The 23114-nt window shown below is 42.0% G+C and overlaps 1 protein-coding gene across 2 annotated transcripts in view; it reads left to right on the top strand.

Annotated features, from left to right (window-relative positions):
- The first annotated feature begins 1017 nt into the window (after positions 1–1017).
- RNF150 (ring finger protein 150) overlaps positions 1018–23114 on the top strand; it is a 171866-nt gene continuing 149769 nt past the window's right edge. For both annotated transcript variants that reach the window (XM_081077721.1, XM_081077722.1), the window contains exon 1: positions 1018–1506. In XM_081077721.1, coding sequence (XP_080933847.1) covers positions 1032–1506 — 475 coding nt within the window. In that variant the 5' untranslated portion in view covers positions 1018–1031. The remainder of the gene's footprint in view (positions 1507–23114) is intronic.

Below are 23114 nucleotides of genomic sequence, written 5' to 3'. Positions count from 1 at the left end.
TGGTCACTGCCCTAGGCATTCCTGGCGCTGTGTGGGAAGGACCTGGCTACCAAGTAGCCTGACCCTTTCGCCCTCGGATCGGTAATTAAGGAGCTCACTGCCGTTGCTCCAGCAAATGGGAAGGTTGTTTATGAGAGGCACACGCGTTTCCCTATATTTAAGGCGCAGGAAGTTGTTCCTGTACGCACAGGTCAAGGGGTCGCTTCCCCTTTTGCCTCCACCAGGACCAAATCGCAGATGGGTTGAATTTAAGACCCAGCAGGGGACGCTGCTGCCTATAAACAGAGACCGAGGGAGCATGGCAGCGAAGCCCAGAATCTTTGACATCACCCTAAGCTCCTCCTTGCACGCACACATTACACACACACACACACACACACACACACACACACACCCGCGTACTCCTCTCGGCCCACTCGCTCCTACTACCCGGGAGCCGGCCCCTCCCGCAGCCAGTGTGCGTCCAGCGCCTCCACCCGGTGAAACCAGGAGCCAAGCGCCCGCCGCCCGAGGGAAGCCGCGCGCAGCAGCAGCGGCTGCAGCGCCTGCAACCGGACCCGCTCGCTGGAGCGCTCGGAGGCGGCGTCGGCCGGGACACCCACCGCTGCACCTGGGGCTCCAGGCAGCCGTGCCCGCCCCCGCCGGGGCTGAAGGCGCAGATCTGCCATCCAGCACGCTCCGCGGCCCCCGTGCCCCCTATGAGAGACGAAGCCGGGCGAAGGAGCAGGGCGCTCGGCAGCTGGACTCCTCCGCAAGCCCCGAGCGCCCCCTTCTCCCGCGTCCCTCCGGCGCCCGGGAAGCGAAATGCAACCGCTGCTCTCGGGCTGAAAAGGAAAGGGGCCAACGCCACCCGCTTGCTCGGAATCCGGTCCCCGCGGCGGCTGCGCGTCCCGGCCGCGGCCCCCCGGGCCCAGGAGTGAGCGGGAGCAGGAGGAGGAGAGGCGGCCGGCCCGGGGTTGGCCGGGGCGGGGGAGGAGGGACGGGGTGGGAGGAGGGCGCCGGGGGCGGGGAGGGGGCCCTGGCGGATAAAGATGGCAATGTCTCTCATCCAAGCGTGCCGCAGTCTGGCTCTCTCAACATGGCTGCTTTCCTTTTGTTTCGTGCATCTGCTCTGCCTGGACTTCACCGTGGCCGAGAAGGAGGAATGGTACACCGCCTTCGTGAACATCACCTACGCGGAGCCCGCGCCGGACCCTGGGGCGGCGGGCGGCGGCACCGAGCTGCACTCGGAGAAGACCGAGTGCGGGCGCTACGGGGAGCACTCGCCCAAGCAGGACGCCCGCGGGGAGGTGGTCATGGCCAGCTCTGCCCACGACCGCCTGGCCTGCGACCCCAACACCAAGTTCGCCGTCCCGGCCCACGGCAAGAACTGGATAGCCCTCATCCCCAAGGGCAACTGCACGTACAGGGATAAGATCCGGAACGCGTTCCTGCAGAACGCCTCCGCCGTGGTCGTCTTCAACGTGGGTTCCAACACCAACGAGACCATCACCATGTCCCATGCAGGTGAGCGGGCGCGGGGGAGGGGAACCCGAGGGGATGCCGGCGACCAGAAGGATCCCGCGCCTGCCTCCTTTCGGGGGGTCTGTGCATTTCCGTGACCTGGACCTACGAAGTTTTGCTGTGCGTCACTTTGTGGGGTTTACAAAGAAAAGGGCCGACTGCGTGGGGAGACTAAAGAGGGTGTTCAGTTTAACCTCGCGCCGCTCAGACGACGGCTGGCGGAGGTGTGCTAACTTTTCCAAGAAGGACCTGGGAGGTGGGGTTTGGGGAGCAGGACTCGGATATGGTTCTGGGTTAGTGACCGGCCCCGCACCTGTTTGGAACAGGTGGATCTGATAGCTCTGCACTTGGCTCGGTGCATGAGGTATAATCTTGAAGCCGGCGTTTGTATATCAGGAGGTGGGTAGGATTACTGGTGCTAGCAGCTCATCACCGCGAACTGGCTTCTTAAATCAGGTTTCAGTCCTTCATGGAAGATTAAGAGCCCTTCCCCCTGCTGGGTTGACACACGTCATAAATATTAAAAGTCCTGTGCTCTGCCAAGCTGTCATCCGGAGAAGCTGATAGGCAGGCACGATAAATAATAACAGTCCTCACCAAGCCACTGTGGCCATCAAGTTACTGCTACTTTTGCAGTATGGCATTATCCATTGCTTGATTGGGAGGTTAAATATGCTGAAGGTTTGCTTGTGAGAATGTGAGGATTGCAGGGTAGAAAGAAGAAGCTTTTCTGGATGATCGTAGGGTGCCAAGGCTAGAACTATGTTACTGCCTTAATAGAACTCTGGATTTGCTCCGTGACTGACATAGCAATGCTTCCGTGGCAGGAAGAACCAGAAGTACTCTCCGGGCTTGTCAGCATAAGCAGCTAGATTTAGCAGACTGCCCTCCTGGAGTCCGGAGTTGCTACTTGTTTCTATGTGCCTGAGAAGTGGGCCCTCCTTCCACAGAGGGGTTCCTGGGTCAAGACTGACATTCGGAGGGGAAGAAGGAGGGAGCAGAAATAACATGCATTTTCTAACTGGAGTTGCCTAATCAAAAACATTTTCTTTCAAAGCTAAATTGTAATAAACAGTTGCACTGCTGAAATGGAACACCACGCTTTGGCTTCAGTGGGGGGAGGGTGCATTCTTTGGAGGACAAGTTTTCATTCCAAGAGAGCCCATGTCACCTATTAGTGAAATACACAGTTGGTTTGCCTCTGGGAATCATCACCAGCTGTTTTAGAAAAGGAAATTGTCAACCTTAACGCAAACAGGTGGAGTGGGGACAGTTCCATGCTTCCGACACATAGGCCGGAAAAATGCACAGTTAAGTAATGAAAAGGTAGAGAGGTAGTAAACTTCTTAGAAAACTTACAATAGTGCATTTAGGAACAGATGATATACTTTCTTGAGCTCAACAGTTTCATTGGGGGAAAGATTATACTCCGACCTTGAGTCTTAGGAGCACTACTTAAACTGATATTCAAGGATTTGGAGGACAGTGGAAGAACCCTGTAAGTCATGTAAAGTATCTTTAAATAAATATATGTAATATCTAAACCTTCATGGGGGTGTGAAGTAGAGGCTTTTTTTTTTTTTTTTCCTTTAAATGTCAAGAAAATTGTTGGCTGATTTTGCAGGATTCTTTGTTTCTTTGTGCATATGCATGAAATCTTATACTCAGCGTCTTTCACACAAACTAAGAGGCATCATTTGTTCCTGTCTACATGGGTTCTCCAGAACTGCCAACACATTGAATGAATTAATGGCGCGTCTGTTTTTAAAGAAAGCAGTAAGCTGATTTTCTACACAAGTGATTCTTGATTAAGACCTAGCAGGAGTAAAGGGCTGAGAAATAATTTGAAAGTTAAAGACTAAAAGATATAAAGGAAATTCTCTACTATCTAATTATTGTTTCAAAAAGTGTGTTAAAAAAAAAAAGTGTGTGTTAATGCTGTATCTGATAATAACCATGAAACTTCCATAGTATATGATTTGACATATTGCCACGTTAGGAAACTGTATTCACTTTATTCAGAGATTGCATTGATTTCCACTGAAGCCTCGTTATAAGGAGATACATGACCGAATAGCTTGGCGAACCCTTCACTTACTCTCAAATTCTTCTGCCTGAATATCAAACAGTGCCAGCACTCATCTGGCTGTCAATCTCTTAAACTTAGCTCCAGAACCTGAAAGCTTTAATTTTTCTAGTTAAATTTGAGTCAGATTTTTAAATTCATTTTAGGACATGCAATTTAGATACCAATCAAATTTTCTTATTTTCTGAACATGGGATGAAATATACCAGAGAATCTTTTTATGTGTGAGCTTTTTAGTTCTGTCTCTTAAAAAGTTAGCACTAGCCTCTTCATTCTTTTTTTTCCTTTTTAAATCTCACCTCTCCTCTAGCTCTTTTATTTTTGGAACTGATAGCTTTCCAGTGAGGAAAAGGTCTGAATTTAGAGTTATACAACCCATCATGGAATAGCTATGAATTTGGAGTAATAGGACCCCAACATATCCACTATCTTGGAATTCGATCACATGGAAATAATTTCCCCTTGCCCTTTCCATAAAGCCTTTCTTTCTGATTTTTTTTCTTTCCTTCTTAAATAATTTGGGGTTTCTGCCACTTCTTCAATTATGGTTTCTCATTCACAAAGACACAGATTCTCCTGGGTTAGACTAGGAGTTTTACTTTGTGACCAGTTTTTAAAATCTTATTTATAATATGGCACCTTTACTGAGGTACAATTCATTCACATATCATGCAATTCACTCATTTAAAGTATACAGTGTAATGGCTTTTACAGTACTGAGTTGTACAACCCTCATCACTAATTCCAAAAAGAAACCCTGTGCCCCTTAGCAGTTATTCCTCAGTACCTGCTAATCCTCCAGCCCTAGTTAACCACTAATCCACTTTTTTGTCTCTTTATGTAGTTTGCCTATTCTGAACATTCCATATAAATTGAATAATGTAATACATGTTTTTGTGTGACTGGCTGCCTTCTTTCCCTTAGCATGATATTTTCAAGGTCTGTCAGTGCTGTATGAGTACTGTATTCCTTTTTGTTGCCAAATAATATTCCGTTATATGTATACAACACATTTTATTTATTTGGCAATTGATGGCCATTTAGGTTCTTTTCACTTTTTGGTTATAAAGAATAATGCTTCTATGAACATTCATGTACAAACTTAGTGTGGACATTTCCCTTGACTATATACCTGGGAGTGGAATTTCTGGGTGGAATATGGCAACTGTATGATTTAATCTTTTGAGGAACTTGCAGTTTGTTTTCCAAAGCAATGGCACCCTTTCACATTCCCACCAGTGGTATATGAGGGTACCAATTTCTCCACATTCTCATCAACACTTGTTATTATCTATCTTTTTTTATTTTGGCCACCCCTTTGGTTATGAGGTGGTCTTCATTGTGGTTTTAATTTGCACTTTCCTGATAATGAATAACTACTTTTTAACATAACTTTAATTCTTTCTCTGCTCTTCATTTCGCTCCTTTCCCCCTTGCTAGCCATTATTTGGTCTTTCAGCTCATACATGTTTTGTCCTAGGAAAGAGAGATAGAAAGTGATTAATAGAGAAAAGAGAGCCACATCTTCCAATTGAAAAAAAAAAAAAAAGCTTATGGACCAGAGATATTACATGCCCCCTATAAAAGGATATGAGGAACTGTATCTTCACTGCGTTAGGGAGCTTCTCCCCGGTTTGCCTTGTGAAAGAGTGATGGAGGGCCAGAGAAAAAAGCTGTAAAGGAATACATCCTGCACCTGTTGAGAGCCCCAGAAGTGAAGGGTAAGGTGTGGATAGAGGCGGTGAGACCCCAGCCATCTCCTCGGAGCTGGCCAGATGCCTATGACCAGTCTTATAGTATACACTGAAGAGGTGATACCAGAAATTTCTAGAAGCAATTTTGGGAAATGGTTAATTAGGAATGTAACCTCTAGAGCCAACCCTTTGAGTTTCCTGGTTCTTCTACTTTCTTACTGTGAGTCTTTGAGCAAGTTACTTGGCCTCTCGGGGCTTCCATTTTCTGAAGGGGGATAATAGTATCTACCTTAGTTGGTTGTTTTGTGAATTAAATGAGTTAATACACGTACAGTGCTTATATTTGTAACTGGCATGTAGCCGTCCATACATATTAACCCTTATGAGCATTGTACACGGGGACTCATGGGAGCCACAAAAGGGATCATCCAACTCCAGGGCTCATGGAAGCCCTGGCAACCTTGGGAAGAGCTCTTTGTTTACCCTCTCATGCTTTAGGGACCACCAGTAACTTAGAGACAGAAGGAGGAGATGGTTGCACTGAGTGTCGCGGATAAGCTCAGCCCTTTGTGGGGAGATGCCCAGGATTGAGTCAATTCCATGTATTCCAGGCCTTTCTCCAAGGTTGGAGGACACAACGTAGGAGATTTACATTTTCCTGTGTAGGTGGTTAGGTGACGTGGCCACGCAGGTACTACTAGTAAGTAGTAGAGCCGGGCTTATGAACCTGGGCAGTCTGTGCTTGTAACGACTGCACCATATACCCTCTCAATGTGAAAGCGTGCTATAAAAACTAGATGTAGACAGTGGTAACTTAATAATAGATATAGGAAGTGATCTAAAGCTGGTTCCTACTTCAGAATCCTTTCACAAGCCTATAGCCCCAATGCGGCCCCAATGACTTGCTCACTGCGTTTCTGAGATGGGAGACCTGGGACCTTCTGCTCGGGGTCCCATGCCTACCTCTGATTCACCTTTTAACTTTGGGTCAGTCACTTTTTCTATTCTGGGCCCCAGTTTTCTCACTGATAAAACGAGAGGTTTGGTTAGTTGATCTCTATGAGCTGTTTGAACTCCACAGTTGAGTTCTTCTGTTTTCAAAAATTGGGATTTTTTTTTTTTTTACTCAAATTCCAATTTCTGGCTTCTTATCAGAAAATCTGGAGATGGGCCCATGTTCCTGCTCCGTCACAGGTGGCCGGAGCAGAGCAGTGGCTGGCCATTTTGCTGAGCAGCGTGCCCATTAGTTGGGCCGAGTCCCCACCCCTTCTTATGCTCTGGCTCTTGGCCTGCTCCACTCCTTTGTGCCACCTGCCTCAACCCCAGTGCCTGTGTGTTTGGGGCCTCAGCTTTCTGGAGTCAAGCTAGGGTGAGTATGGAGGGGTTATATAATGGAAATCCGACTTGGTTTAGTAAAGGGAAACATTTCATAAGGCTGGAACTCTTTGGAAATGGAAGAGGTTTCCTTGGGGTGTGAAGCTTTCTCTTGCATTCAGATGGAAACTAACCAGGAATGTTGTGGGATTGCTGAATTCAGGATTCATGCACGGACTTCCGATGGGTGATGTCTGAAGGGCCTTCCCAAGCCGGAGAGCCCATGGTTTTGTATCATTTAGATATTTAAGAAACATTTCTTAAGAGACTGTTTCTACTTCGTTTTTCTCTTAAGATACATACAGAAAAGCTATCATTTATGCTTGTTCTTAATTTCCCAGGCCAAAACAATTTCAACCACCCCACTTAGTTTCTATTTATTTATTTGGCACTAAACTGTACCTCTTCACCTGTCTATCTACTGGCAGACAGATATCCAACAGCCAGGGATTCCAGCCTCTTATTAAAAGCCATAATTCAGTGTCAGTGTTAAATAACATTATTGGCAGTGTAACTTAATATGGCCTGGGCATTTCAAGAAACTGTGTTGCATGTTTACTCATTTCAATTCATAGAAATACATATCTGGGGTATTTGGAAGGAATCCTACCTTTCACCTTTCAATCTCTAGTAAGAATTCCATCCTCATCTCTCCTGATGCCTCTGTTTTTAAGAATCCCCTGGCTTCTCAAAAAGATAGGAATTTTATGACCATGACATCTGGAAGGATTTAGAAAGAACCTGGGACTTTATTATAACTAATTCTTCCAGTTTTTAAGAAAGGAATGATTATGCTTTTGATACAACACTAATTTGTTTAGCAACCACATCTCAACTTCTGAAAAGGAGCTTAACCATTTTTGTTACATTCCCGACATGAAACTTAGTACATAAAGAATCTGGTACTTTGCTAGAGAGTACCAGAGAGTCTTCAGTTTATCCCCAGATGAGATACTTTATCTTGTATATACTCTGAGGAGGACCTTCACCTCCTGCTGAGTGATTGAAGTCATGCTGCAATCCTGAGTATATGATAATGTAAATTTGTAAATTGAGATGCTAAATTTGAATTAAAATGAAATTCAAGGGGCCCAGTGGCTCTGGCGGTTGGAGCTCCATGCTCCTAACTCCGAAGGCTGAAGGCTGCCGATTGGATTCCCACATGGGCCAGTGGGCTCTCAACCACAAGGTTGCCGATTCAATTCCTCCAATATCACAAGGGATGGTGGGCTCCGCCCCCTGCGACTAAGATTGAACACCACACCTTGAGCTGAGCTGCCACTGAGCTCCCGGATGGCTCAGTTGGTTGCAGCATGTCTCTCAACCATAAAGCTGCCGGTTCGACTCCTGCAAGGGATGGTGGGCTGCGCCCCCTGCAACTAGAAAACAGCAACTGGACCTGGAGCTGAGCTGCGCCCTCCACAACTAAGACTGAAAGGACAACAACTTGACTTGGAAAAAAGTCCTGGAAGTACACACTGCTGTTCCCCAATAAAGTCCTGTTCCCCTTCCCCAATAAAATCTGAAGAAAAAAGAAAGGAATTCAATCCTATTCAGATTATCACACCTCTTGAGGATTTTATTGGTAATATCGAACCCAGAGAAATAAGACAGCCTTGGGCTGTGTGATTGTTCTACTAAGCTGCAATTATGATGGTTCCCTACTAAATGGAAACCATTTAGTTTAAAGTTTAAAACACAATCTTTTATTTTAAACTTTCAGGGATTAATCAGTTGGCACTTTAACATATGATAGATTTAACATATTCTTTATAGACTGAAGTCAAATAGCTAATGATCAGGATTAGATCTTGTACATAGAGGAAAATTAAATTTCTTTTACTGCTTCAAAAGCACTGATTATACGTTTAATACGTCAGAAAAGATTAGTCTTCTTAACTAAGTTGGGAGAAGTTTTATCGATATGCTAAATGTTCATTATCTTGATTGTAGGCTCTGGCATTAGAGGTAGAGATACCTTGGTATTTTTACCAAGTAGGAAGTACATCATTCCAATCATCATGGTTGTCATTACCCAGTTTGGGAGGAGGTATAGGATAGTGGTGAAAAAGATGATTCTAGTACACAGTAGACTTGGGTTTGAACCTTGAGGAAGTCACCTGCCTCAAGAGAAATCAAGCCATATAGGGCTGGAGATAGAAGGTTGAAATCATGCAGTTGGTGAGAGTGAGATTCCATCATTCTAGGATGTGAGCACAGTGCGAAAGGGGCTGCCAAGAACCGGGGTCTGGCTGGGAAGAGGGGGCCTGGAAGCGCAGGAAACATGCGATTAAACAAATGATCTAAGCCTTCGAGTCTTCGCCTGTGAAATGAGCCTTGGGTGTTATCCCGCAGAGCTGTCGTGGATGCATATAGTACATAATGCAGTAACGGGGAAAACTGAGCGTTTAATAAATGTTAACTGTGATTATTGTCAAAAGAAACATATTTGGAATCAGACTACATCTTACCACCTTCATTCTCACGAACGGAGTCCCAGCTATTATGAAGTCTGCCTGGACTGCCCCTGTTACCTCCAGCAGGTGTCTGGCTTCCATTCCCGCCCCTGCAATCTCTCCCCCACACAACAGACAGAATGAACTTTAAAAATCAAAGGACATCACTTCCCTACTCATATCTTCCAAGGACTTCGTATCATGCTTGGAATCAAGTCAGAGTTCTTCCTATAACCCCGCGGGCATGACGTGACTTGGCCCCTGCCTTCTGTCCAGCCTTTTGCCTAACTGTACCTCCCCTCCCTCTTTTCCAGCCCCTCTTGCCTGCTTGCTGGTCCTCAGATGCCACATACTTGCTGTTACCACAGTGTCTTTGCCACCCTCTTTCCCCCATCTTTTTTGATAGTATTATTATTCATACAGCAAACCACCTCTTTATGAAATATCTCTTTATGCTTTTGAAATATGTGAGAATGACTCCCAAATAAGAATATCTGCTAGCCAATCACCTAGTTGCCCCTTGTTTAACCAGTTCATTATTTTTAAAATTCAGCCAGCTCTCATGCCACCTGTATCCTAAGGGATATGCCGTCCAGCAAACAACCGTCTGGTAGCTTTTTGGAATCTTTTTACTCAAGTGAGCAGGGAGAGTTTCCAGTCACCACCCTCAATTTCTGCAGATTTCCCCCAGATATTTATAAAGCTCACCTCTTGTGTCATTCCTGGCTGCTCAGTTGCCCCCTTCATCAGAGACTTCTTTCTGGCCACATTAAAAAAAAACAAAAACAAAAACAAAAAAACATGCAAAAAACCTCATCTGCTACTCATTCTTTCTTCCCTTATTCCCCCTTATGTTTCTTCATAGCACTTATCACTACTTGAAATTGTTGTATTATTTCATTCCCTAATTTACTTGATTATGGTCTGTCTCCTCTATGAGAATATAAGCTCCACATGAGCAAGGTTCTTGCCTTGCTAACCGCTCTATTCCTAGAGCCTGGCATATAAAAGGCATCCAGGATATATCTACTGAAAATATGAATGGATGAATGGATGGCAGAATATGTACCCAACCCATCCTTAATTCTCAGGCACATCGCTCACTGAAGAGATGAAGTAATGACTTTATGTTACACATACTTCATTTGCCTTATGGTGAAGGCAGGATTTAATGTGAGTGATTAAAAATGCCCTTGCTTATCGTGCACAACAGAGCTATTCTTGCTGGGCCTGTGTACTCTAAGGGATTCCTGTACTCTTCCCCGAACTTAACCCTTACGGTACCTCCCGATAGGCCCTTTCCAGCTGCTGAGAGCAGTGACTGGGACAGGGGTGGCGCCCTGAGGCTTTTCTCCTGGGGCTTTCCTTTCGGAAGTTGGGAGGTCTGGAGCAGGCAGCCAGTCATTCTTTCCTGAGATCTAGTCTCCTGCCAGTGTTTCTGGGCTGACCAGGATGCCGGCTTCCCAATATCTACAAGCAAGTGCTTCTCTGTTCCAAGGAGCTTGGCTTTGGGGTTCTACAAGGGGACTTTATACAGAGAATGGACTAGAAATGTCTTTTGGAGTCAGCTGTTATCAAGCGCTGAAAGAAATAGCTGGAGTTAGTGAGCTGGGCTGTCTCTCCTGGGAGTGGGACATCTGATACTTCATACTTCAAGGGGACCTGAATGATACTAGAAGGAAATCATAATGATTGACAGTAAACCACATAGTTTATGTATGAATGTGTCTCTCTGTGTACACACTGCTTCATTCCAGAAGAATCTAAAGTTAATGGGGCAAGGAGAAGGATGTCAGGATTTCTTCAAATGAAGGAAATAGCAAATGAGCAGTGAGATATGCCAAGTTGTGACCTTTTGGGCAAGAAGAGAACGAGGAGAGAAAGCTCAAGTTTTTTCTTAAATGAGAATATGAAAAGAGGGATTGTTTAAAGCAATGGTTTGTTGCAGCCATTGGAATTTGCTCTAGACTGAATTTAATCTATGTATTTGCATGCCTTCACATTTTACCCCTGAAGAACCACATACATACAGAGTTTAGAGCAATTAGGTATTATTTTCCTGATCAGTTTAATAGTTAATTTCTACAGAAAATACACACATTGTATCATTACTTTGTTCTTCCTTCCTTTTATAAATGGATATGAAACTGATTCCATTTTATTGAGATGAATTCCTTACCTGGCTGTCTCTCCTGTTAGACTCAGCTTTCTGAGTGAAGGTACTTTATATACCTAGCCCCTAACACTGCTAACTAGCCCAGGTTTCTTGAAGGAGTCCCTATCTGTGGTAATATTAATTAATTGTTCTGATTAATCAAGATCCATCTTGGTGCCCTTCTCCTGGTGGGAGGTACCTGGAGTTTAAAGGAAATAATTAGCATTTGTGAAGCTCACCTTGCAAACACTAAAGCTATGCAGGGAAGGTAAGAATCGTGCTCAGAAAAAGCATGAAGTGATGCTTTATTACAGTCTAAGTTCTATAGATTCAAGGGTCATTAGTCTCTTTCATCCTCTTGACCTTTGTGACTATCTTGAAAAACCATTCACCTAATTAAAACTTGATTCTTTTAAATTAGACATTTTTAGTCTCTTTCGTAAAACTAAATGACTTTTGCAATTTGGCTTACTGCTGTCTGAAGCTAATCAACTTTTTTTTCTATTGAGATATTATGTTAAGTATATCATAACTTAAAAAGTCTTTTGCGTTAAGTATGATATATGTTAAGTATATCATAACTTAAAAAGTCTTTTGTGTTTAAGTATGTTAATTTTCTTGTGGAAAACATATCACATGGTTAAGTAAGAGGGGGAGAAAAGCCATTTTCTTTAGTGAAGTTAATTAGAATTCATTTTGAACCATGAGCCTGCTCACTATTTTTATATTTAGTCTTCGAAAAGGTGGCACATAATTACTACAGTACAGTTTGTACATTTCAGAATAAGTGATATTTGGCATTAAAATGAAATTTAGGAGTAGGTTAAGATATTGGCACAGTGTGTGCTGTCACTGTTATTTAAATTGTGGTTCCTTGACTCATGCAAATATATTCTGCTGTGTTTCCTGTTTGCGGTTCATCATATTTACCACTAGAATGGTTTAAATAAGAAAACGGAAAAACAGCTCCAACTTTGGCCTTTGATTGATTGATTGATCGATTGATTTGATAACTGAAACGGGGCATCATTTTTCAAAGGAACAATAGCCCTGAAATAGGCCATTACCTTGCCTGAGCTGTTTGGTGATCACCAAACCTCGTGATAAAAGAAATGTGTTGTCAGAGAGAGACAGATGGGGGTGGAGGTCATTGTCATGAAGCATTCGTTCCTCCGTCTTATGCTTTTGGGTGCCCCTCCGCCATCTATTCCATCCATGTTTTTTCAGAGGAATGGGAACTTCCAGAGAAGCGAACACACTGCTCTTCTGTAACTGGCAGGCAGTTTGAATAGGATATTACTTCTCCATCATGTAGCAAGTCATCCATACGTGTGCAGTGTTGACCATTATTTAACATGCTCCAGCCTGAGAAAAACCTGAGGTGTGAAGAACGCAGGATCATCGGAAACTTGTTGTGTGCAATTGCCAAGGCCACAGGGGATTCATGAGCTTAGGGCTATGCAGCAATCCTGACTTCAGATCCTCAGGGACCCGGGCCTGTGCAGCACTGACAGAAGAGCTGCAGGTGACATGATTAAATGGTAGCTGGGGAGCCTGTCAGCAGCCACAATGTGAGGGACACTCTGGCCATTCTAAGTAGCCACTGAGCTCTGTTTCTCAGAGTTATCGTCTCTTCCCATGGGACACTACTGAGTAAAATTCTCTTCTTTTTTGCATAAGCCAAGACATCCTTTCTGCAAATTAGCTCTTCTGGTTTCAGGCCTGTGTATTAAATCCATCAACTTCTTCATTAGAGGAACTCTGCATATCTTTGTTGGGTTGAATAAATATTAGAAGAAAGAGAATTGACGCTTGTTATGAACGCATAATGATCCAAGCACTGCATTAGATGTCTTTTGTACTGGACTCCTCTCACAGACCCTGTGAATTGGAAACTCGTCCAAAGTAACAGATGGACAAAAGCAAAGCTGGTATTTTAATCCAGATCTGTATAAATTTCAACTACATTTTGAGGCATGTAGGATTTCTTTGATTTTCTACTAATTTTTATGTTTCAGTGTATTTCTTATGAGGGGAAAGAAGAAACTTCTTTAAAGATAATAAGCTGTCTAGAAACATTGTTTCCCATAAAACTTGAGTAAGGATAATTTGTTATTAAATTTGGTGTATATTTGCAACAATGCAATTCTTTTGTTGCACAAGAAATACTTCTTATTGAACTATCAGGTATAAATTACTGTGGGTTTAATTATTACACAAGTCAGACCTTGCGCCCTGTGGATATGGTAATGTCTACATATTTTGGCTTAAAGAATAATTATAGTTTTCAGAGTGATTTATTTCCATTATTTAAAAATGATGATGTTCTTAGAGAAGTAAGTCAGGCTCCTGTCTGCTAATGCTATTAAACTAAAAGGGCCTGTGCAAATCTCCATCAGAAATGTTATTGTTTTATAAGTAAATCATTCCCTTCACATTTATCCTACTGTGATTTCCCTAAATTTGTAATTACTATTAACACTTGCAAACCAATACCAAATCCCATTTACTTAAAAAATATTTCAAAATCAAAATAAAAGAATGGTACTGTTACTGTCATTATGGGAATTAATATATATATATATATATATATATATATATATATATATATTAGTTTAAAATTTTAATTGGGCTTGGCTGATGTCTGATTCGTGTAATCCCAGAGCAGTTTTGCTTATTCAATTCCTACACCCTTGATTTTAAATAAGATTTTCTTCAATTGCATTTGTGATTCCTCATGCTTAATAGTAATTCACTTGTCTATTTTAAGTCTTCCCCTTTTTTGCTTATGTAAAGCCTAAGACTTTCACTTGTAAGATTCTTAGTAGCAAATATTAGCATTCCTTAATTTTTTTAACTTAATATATATGTTGTTTTACCTTTACACAAATCTCCCTAGTTGTAAGCAGGCCAAAAAAAGCCCTCACAGATGTGAGCTTATATATCTGCCTGTAGGTCAATGGTTTTGTAATTTTTTTCTCCCTATATTATAAAAATCACCAAGATATGACTTACATTATTTTTTTAATTAACCATAAAATAAAAACAGACTTTAACTGAAAGGACAGATTTTGGAGATCACTCAGTTTATTTTATTTTATTGATTAAAAAGTGTGAATTGATCATTTTATTTTATTGATGAAAAAGAGGAAGCCCTAAGAGTTTATTGCCTTACCAGAGACCACAAAGCAGGTGATAAGCACAGTTGGGAAGGAAACTTCCATGCTCTCTGTGAAAGATTTAGGGATCACGTCCTCTGAATCAGAATTCTCAACCTTGGCACGTTGGCATTTTCAGCCCGATAATTCCTTGTTGTCCTGTGCAGTGTAGGTTTTGCGAGTGCTGGTTAATTTCTGGTATGTCCTTAACGCTAGGGCATGGTCCTTCACACTATTTACAAGATCAACTCCTTGATGGATCCTGAGCAGCAGTTCCTGTCCTCCAGTAAGTTGCAGAAATAGCTGATTAGCTTTTTAGCCTCTTCACGGTTGCTTTGTGATTGGTTTCAAAGCATTTTGCCCTGATAATGAGCAGTTCAGGAGTCATCAAAGGCCTCAAGAGGAAATTGCATGCAGATGTCCTGACTATTCTGTGGTTCCTTTTCATCTGGTCCTTGGTCTCTCAAGTCCTGGCAACTGTGGCAGCCTTGCACTCCAGTTTTTTTCTCCCCAACCCAATAAGACGGCCGTGAAGCCTAGGCTGCTGCTTTCTGGCTAGTATGGTCTGAGACCCAAATTGGCAAATTCTCGGAGGCAAAACAAGCAGCAAATATAGGGATCATCTCAGTGTATTTTTCTTCTCTCTAGGATTGGCCCTTCATGTCCTATTGCCTCGATTACTCTCATGATCTTTAAAGAGCTATTTGTTTAACTTCGTTCTTAATCCACCTTTTATTGTTGTTGTTAATAGGAGGATTATTTGGTTACAGTCCGCTCCATCACAGGTAGAAGAAGAAATCACCCTATTTACTTTTGCTCCTGCAATACTAGCTTTGCCCTAATATTGTTCATGCCCCAGTTCACAAGCTAAGAACCCCTTTGTAGCTGACAATGGAGAGACATGGGATTCACTGAAATAGACAATAGTACTGAACTAGAAAAAAAATTGTAAGAAAACCATTAAAAGCGTGCGGGTACCAACTAGGGTAGGTAAGAATTTACCCAATCGGAAGAACTGGGAAGAAGTCTGAGCTACCCCAACAGTTGTAATCAAATGTTCTCTCCAGGTCTGAAGCAGGTGCAAGCCAGGAGCACTGAAGAGATGTGAGCTATATTTGGTGAGTGTTTCACACCATTCCTCCTTGAATGATATGCTAAAGACGGAAGTGCAAGGACTTCACTGTGAGGGGAGCGCTTGGGAGATTATCAGAGTGGAACAAGTTAATACAGGGTGAGCCACGCTGATCGTAATAGAAAATGTAATTGGTGTGCTGGTGTTTGTCAAAGGACAACCAGGAGGTCTGAATGAACGAAATTGGCTGGTGACTACCTTTGCCTCAGCCCCATGTTTTGGCATTTTAATGATTCAACAAAAGAAAGTGTGTGTGTTTGTGTGTGTGTGTGTGTGTGTGTGTGTGTGTGTGTGTGTGTGTGTGACCCATTTGACTGGATACATTAAGAGCTTTTTAAAATGGCTTGATCTTTTCCAGTTTTCTTGGAAATCCTATTCACTTGGAAAGGGTGGTAATACACTATACAGATAAAATCCCCTTTTCACGAAGTCCAAATGGCATGGAAGTATTGTCAGGAGATGAGGTAGCCGACCTCATGACCATTTGGCTGTGTCATCGTCGCCCGAGCACCATTATGTACAAAAGGAAACTAACATTTGTCAAGAATGTACTGTGGGACAGGCGTTGTGCTAGCCTGTTACGTCATTATTTAGATAGGCTGCATTGTTCAGTAGTGACAGCCAGACTAGAACCAGACTGAGCTGACACAAATCCCAGCTCTGCCTCTTAACAGCTTTGCTAGCTGGGACATGTTAATCAGCCTGCCTGCTTCAACTTCCTTGTATGTAAAATGGGAACAATAATAAGAGGACCTATTTCATTGGATTCTTGTGAGAATTAAATGGGTTAATATATATAAAGCATATATATTTATATGTGCTTAAATATATATATATATAAAACACGAGTATTTGCACTATAAAAGCATTTGCTAATAAGAAAGAAGAGTAACACATGGTGCTGGGATTCACACCTGTTTTGATCAAAAGCCTATGCTTTTGCTCTGTTATATAGTGCTCCTGCATGCTAACTAATACTTTCTATCATTGTGCTGAATTGATCACATTAAATTGATGTCACCCTTGATTTCTAGGCACACTGAATGTTAAGATAGATAAAATATCTATTTTCCTTGTGTTTATATTTACCCCCAATTTGGGCATTAGCCCCAATTTTAACTTTTGATACATTTTAGGGGAAAGACTCAACATTAAAAGATTATACTCTTGGATTATGCTTCATACACTGTGTTTCCCCGAAAATAAGACCTAGCTGGATAATCAGCTCTAATGCGTCTTTTGGATTAATTTTTGCTCCAAAAGACGCATTAGAGCTGATTGTCCAGCTAGGTCTTATTTTCGGGGAAACACAGTGTTTGTCTCTATTTTATTAAAGGGCAGAGTACTTTTCTCTACTTGATTTCATTTATTCTTATAATAGCACTTCATAGGTGGAAAAGATACTATTATTTCAGCCCACAGATGAAGGAATTAAAGCTCACAGAGTTTGAGTCCTCACCAAAGTAGGTAGGACTCAAATGTGTATCTTCTCACCCCTTAATTCAAAAGTATTCTTCACTGTGTTTACATCCTTCCTTAGTGGTTGTAAATGGAGCATTTATCATGTGCAGGTATATTAACTCCTAGCTACGAAGAGCAAGGTACTACTTTTCCCAGAGCAGGTGACTGTGTAGCAGACAAGAAGGAGATAGTCAATGCGTGATGACATCAGTGTGAAGAGGAACGCCCAGGAATGGTTAAGTGGCCTCGAGATTTACGGGAGGCCGTGTAGAGGAGGTGACATTTAAAAATAAGCAGAGTTGTAAGAAAAGTAGATGACAGCACTTTAGGCAGAGGAAACCATGTATTTGATTGTTGAGGGAAAGTGAGTGGGCCAAAGTGACAAGTCCAGGTGTCCTATGGTGAGATGAGACTAAGAAATAGCTTGAGATGGGCAAGGCATTGAGGAAATGGGACATTTTCTTACAGGTGACAGGAAACCATTGAAGTTTTTTAAGCAAACATTGTCAGCTCTCTATTTTAGGAAATAATTGTGCTAGCTGTACGAAAGGGTGTATCATAGGGAATGTTAATTATGAGGCTAACAGTAGCCTAGAAATTTCAGAAGTAATTTCGAGAAATCGGTGTCTGAATATGAGGGTAGACTAAAACCTGACATTTTGGGATGGATGGATGTTGAATGACATTATAAATAAAAGAGGAATACAAGGAAAAGAAGAGGTTTGGAAGGAAAACGTGGATTCCACATTGGGCACGTTGCACTTGAGGTTGCTGAGGCTGGACACAGATGTCTGTGGCCTGACCGTGGTCCTGATAGTGAAACTGTGAGACTGGATGGGATCAACACTGGAGGAGGTGTCAGGGGGAGGAGAGAGGCCTGGGGTGGAGTGGGGGCCGTGGCCATTTGGGAAATTGGTAGTGGAAAGCAACTTGTTTGGTTGTCAGAAAGCTAAAATGACTAAAATTATGGAAGCCTCAGACTGACAGAATTTCAGTCAAGAGGTACAAAGAGGCAAGAGGTACAAAACAATGCCAGGTGCTGCTAAGAGGTCAAGAGGCTGAGGCTGTTGTGATAATGCACTTGAGGTAGATGATATCAAAAGTCCCATTCAGTTAACATGCTGGCTCTTCCTTGGGGAGTTTTCTCTAGTCGCCCAAGAGCAAATAATCCTATTAGGCAAATAGGCCAATCTGGAGAAATCCTTTAACTTATCAAACCATTCCCAGGAGCCCATTCCTCCTTATGTGTGGGTATGAATTTGGTCCTGCCATTACTAATCCTGGCATGTAAATCTCCAGAAAGAAATTTGTTAGTGATCAGGATGTGTCGCATTCAGAAGACTCTCTACATTTAACTTACTCTCCTAAACAATAGGCCTACAGGGCTGGGATGATAAAAATAAGGGCAAAGCACAGTCCTCATATTACTATTTAGATGGCAGATCATGATGGGGATAAATAATGCCTGGGGGCTGCCATTGGGGCATAGGGTTAGGGATATGTGTGTGTATGTGTGTGTGAGTGAGACAGCGAGAGAGAAAGATCACCATGATGGAGCTGGAAGGGCCCGGGTGTCTATTTTGGCCTTACTAGAATGGTTTCAATTTAGACATCCTTTCCCACCTTACAAAGATATAAAATAGTGCTTTAGAATCTTCATGATTTGGGTGATAATTGTTTATGCCATTGTAAATACAGGCATTTCAGCAACTATTATTATTATTATTTTTTTTTTTTTTCAAAAAGAGGTTGACAATTTAGGCTCCTCTTATGTCTGCAACCAACTGGTTTGGATTTGGGACATCAAATGGAATCATCAAATTATTATTGTTTTTATCATCCAGAGTATCATTTATTGAAGTCTCCAGAGGGAGGACAGCAAAGTTTTGCACCAGCTTGAATGTACTATTCTCAATGTATACAGAGATCTGAAATCTAGCCATTGGAACCTTGCAACCTTTTATAATTAACTCTTTTCCCCCTGAAAGAACATAAATATTTCATAGCTCTTCAGCTGCCGAGTGGCTACCGGTACTCAGCTCTGACTGCCATTAGCTTTGCTGGAAATAATTCAAGACAGATGGAAGACAGAGGTTTATGCCCTGCGAATTTTGCAGGGTGGTGATGATGATGGAAGCGATTGGGAAAATGGCTCTTGTGGTTATGCTTGGAACTCCTGTAATAAGGGTGAGCAGATACTTCTTTGGATCTTTACTAGTAACCTCTAACCTGAATTGCAGGAGTCACTGTTCTCCTTTTCGCCCTCTGAGCAGCAGCCACCAGCACATTCTTTACCCAGTTCAGAGGTGAGCCAATTAGGTGATATGCATAAACCAAGAGGACTTGACCTTCTCTCCTTTCCTCTTATGCCCCCAAACCTCACCACCTCTTGCTTCTCTTTACAGCCCCTGATCAGAACACACTGTCTTCATTATTTCCTTACTTCAGTATAACCTTGTTAAATTTTCATGGGTTTATTTAGAATTGAACTAAAACACAACATTATTACCCCTGCGTCTTACTGCCTAGTCATTTAATAAAAAACAAAAGGATGTGTCAGACCTTTGTGTTTGGAATTGGGTGTAAAGGGAATCATCCCAGTACCTAAGGGGACAGAATTTAACATCTAAAACTTCTACCCTGGTGTTCCTGAGATGTCCCATAAATAAATCATTTTAATTATATTTCCACCTGTCTCATTAACCTTTTATATTTGTTGTTTTTCTCAATGTAATTCAAAAAATAAATTTAGAAAGTTATGCAACAGTCTTAAAAGTGAAACAGAAAACTGTTGCAATCCAGTGCACATAATAAGAGTAGCTATTGTTTTGAAAAATTTTTATTACATATTCACATATATGTGTGAGGGGTCACAGTGGATTTAAAAGCTAAGGTCTTAGATAAATAGCCCAGTTATTCAACATGGTTTTTTCCTCTAGTCTATAAAAATGCCCATAGGTCCAGCACTAGGAACCTATGTCATCTCTCCTGTCCGCGGGAGTTAGGGAGTAAGCTAATTTCCTCTGTTGCTGAGATGTTTGCTAATGGGCTCGCACACAAGAGCTTCTGAGGAAAGGAGTCCCCACAATCTCGCAGCTCAACTTTCCTGAACTAAAGTCAAGAAGGTCCCTAACACTCTCCCTAGATTGTGCGGACGCATTTGTAGTGTTTATTGGAGGCAGAAACCTGTGGACTCACTTTGGAGTAGGGTGAGCAATTTTATCTCTTGTGAACTAGCAATTAGGATCCAGACTCTTTAGAAAAGCATGAGAACGATTGTTAGAGCTGCAGTCAAGGAGAAAGGCTCTGTGCTTTAACCCCCAAACCACAGAGGGCAGCGAGGTGACGATTCTGCAGTGGGTCTCTTCATTTTGAAAGTGTCTGAGAAATGGAAGTGTGTGAATGAGAATCAGGGGACAAGAAGGACCCGACCTGGTCTCTCCAGGCTGTGGTTTAGTCCTACTTGGGAAGCACCATAGTAACTCCAGAACCACACTCTAATTATCTACAGTTTTTATTTCTACTTTTATTATTCAGTTATTTATTGTGCTTAAGGCAACTGCTTAGTAAATGGTGTATAGCTTATTCCATTGTGTCAGATAAATGTTTTCAACCATGGCATTATACAGTGGGAAGTTAAAGGCTCTTCCTCATGAATTAGCAGCAGGCCTCTGAGCCATGGCCCATCCCCTGTCCTTGATGTCCAGCTGAGGCCTGGAGAGCAGGCCCACTGATGAGTGGTTCTGGACAGGGTCATTCTTGTTTGTGAACACTACCCCTTACATAGGAATTTCCCCACTATGGGGTAGATATGACATTATCTACTTCTCTTTTAATGTGAAAACAGCAACCCTCCAGCGACTCTCTGGTGTCATCAGGGAAGGCAGAAGGTGGCTAAAAGGCTGAGTATTTGTGCAGAAAGGCTGAAATGTTCATGGCCTTTAGGAAAGGAAAGGATCAAGAAGCCATTACTTAATGTATGGGTTATTGTTTTTCCTTCTCGTTTTTCATAGTCTGTGTCTTCTAGCCACTCTAACTTTCTCAGATGGGAGAACTAAGCAGTGAACTCCTAATCGATATTTTTTTTCTACTTGTTAATAGTATTGATGTAATGTTGGTAGAGAAATGGGTTGGAGAAAAGACTAAATGTGGTTTCGGTTGTACTTTTTTTCTGTGGAAATACTTAAAAGCTTATCATAATATATGTGTTTCCCTAGCATACATGCTCGTGCAGTACCCTTACTCAAAGGACTCCCAGGGTAGATATTGTTGAGGCTGCTAGATGTCTAAGAAGGGAAAACGTGCAATGAAATCATGTCCCTATGTTGATTTTGCATCATATTGGATCATGTTGCAGTGGGAAGGTGTGAACATTCCTGATGCCATTACTTATTTAATAGTAGATATACAGTATATGTAATTTTTCACTTTGGATGTAATAGGAGAAAAATATTACTCCTTTCCATTAGTGAAAAAAATTCCAGAATCCATTTCAGAATTTCATCTGCAATGGGAGAGAAAAATCTCTCACCTGTCCTTCCAAGAGAAAATTACATATTTAATTCTTTATGGAAATTACTGCTTTCCTTAGGATAGATTTTGAAAGAACTTGAAGATGTTCAGAAATATATGAAGACTAGAATATAGTTAGTACATGACTGTTATGCAAACAGTATTTCGGTAAAGAGTAAAATCTAGATATCAATTGGAGATTACCAGTCCCTTGAGGTCTACATTATATTGATTTGAATCTTCTTTCTATGTCCTATAAAAGTTTAAATCCTTCTCTGAGACTTTCTTTTTAGCTTTCCAGGAGTGTTATGTTTTCGTGGTTATCATGAGACCTTTCCTGATGTCTCTGGTTCACACAACACTGACCCAAACCTAATCAGGTTTCTGTCTGTCTGTCTGTCTGTCTGTCTGTCTGTCTGTCTCTCTCTCTCTCTCTCTTCCCGTCCCCTCCCCATCACCAAACAAAGACCCACTAAAACATACACATACACACACACACACACACACACATACACGCAATCACAACCTTGTTTCAGTATACAGGAATTTACTGAAAATCTGTGTGGCTACATCACAAACTGTATAGTTAGTTCACTATTGCGTTTTAGATATTCTTGTTCTTGAAAGACCTTTTTTTTTTTTTTAACTTTGGAGATGTGGGTGAGTGGCACATCATGTTCTCAGACATAATGTCAAATCAATCCCTAATGTAACCCTGTGTTCAAACTGGCATCTCTGGTCTCTGATTTTTCCATCTGCTTCCCTGAAATAGATATCGCTTTAAAGTCAAAATAGTCCTTACTAGCCCTTCTACTTTCTCATGTGGTTTCTCAACAGACTTCTCAGGAGCCCTCGTTCCCTTCAGTTTTGGTGTAAGACACAGGTTGGAGTACAGTTCCCATGGTGGCTGTACAAGCATCTGACTACCACTTATTGGAAGTTTCTCTTGGTCCTTCTGCCATGCAGAGTGCAAACTTAAATCTCCCCTGGCTCCTTTCTCCTCCCTCTCTACAGCTGCCTCCTCTAGACCAATGTGTTTCTCTCCTCGTTTGGTGCAGAGCAGTTTCAGCCTCTTCTCTGAAGCTTTGGAAGCATTGGACACTCTGCTCTTGAGTCCTTTCATCTCCTGCCCCAAAGTTATTATCCATTTGTAGAGTAGTTCTGGTGCCAGCTCTTTGGAAAGTCATATTTCTTTCACCCTTTTATACCAGCAATAATGAGAAGTGTGGTCCTCATGCAAAATTATGTTGAAACTATGAATAATAAATATTAAGATTAATTTTCCGTATAACTACAGAGGGTGCCAAAAAAATCTATACGCATTTTAAGACAGAAAAACAACTGTATTAAAATTGTAATACTCAATATATACCGAAATCAAAAGATGAATACAGGTCAGAAGTCTAATAAACTTTGAGGTTTCTAACCTTGACTTTTAAGTCAACACAGTCTTTGTGAAATGAGGAAGGAAAACACAGATAAAGCTGTTCTCTGTTCATATAGGAGAGGCAGGGAGTACAGTAGCCCCCCCCCCTTATTTGTGGTTTTGCTTCCCACAGTTTCAGTTACCTACAGTCAATGGC

The sequence above is a fragment of the Rhinolophus hipposideros genome (assembly GCF_964194185.1).
Source record: "Rhinolophus hipposideros genome assembly, chromosome: 16".
Taxonomy (NCBI): Eukaryota; Metazoa; Chordata; class Mammalia; order Chiroptera; family Rhinolophidae; genus Rhinolophus; species Rhinolophus hipposideros.
This window is presented reverse-complemented; position numbering and strand designations above follow the sequence as displayed.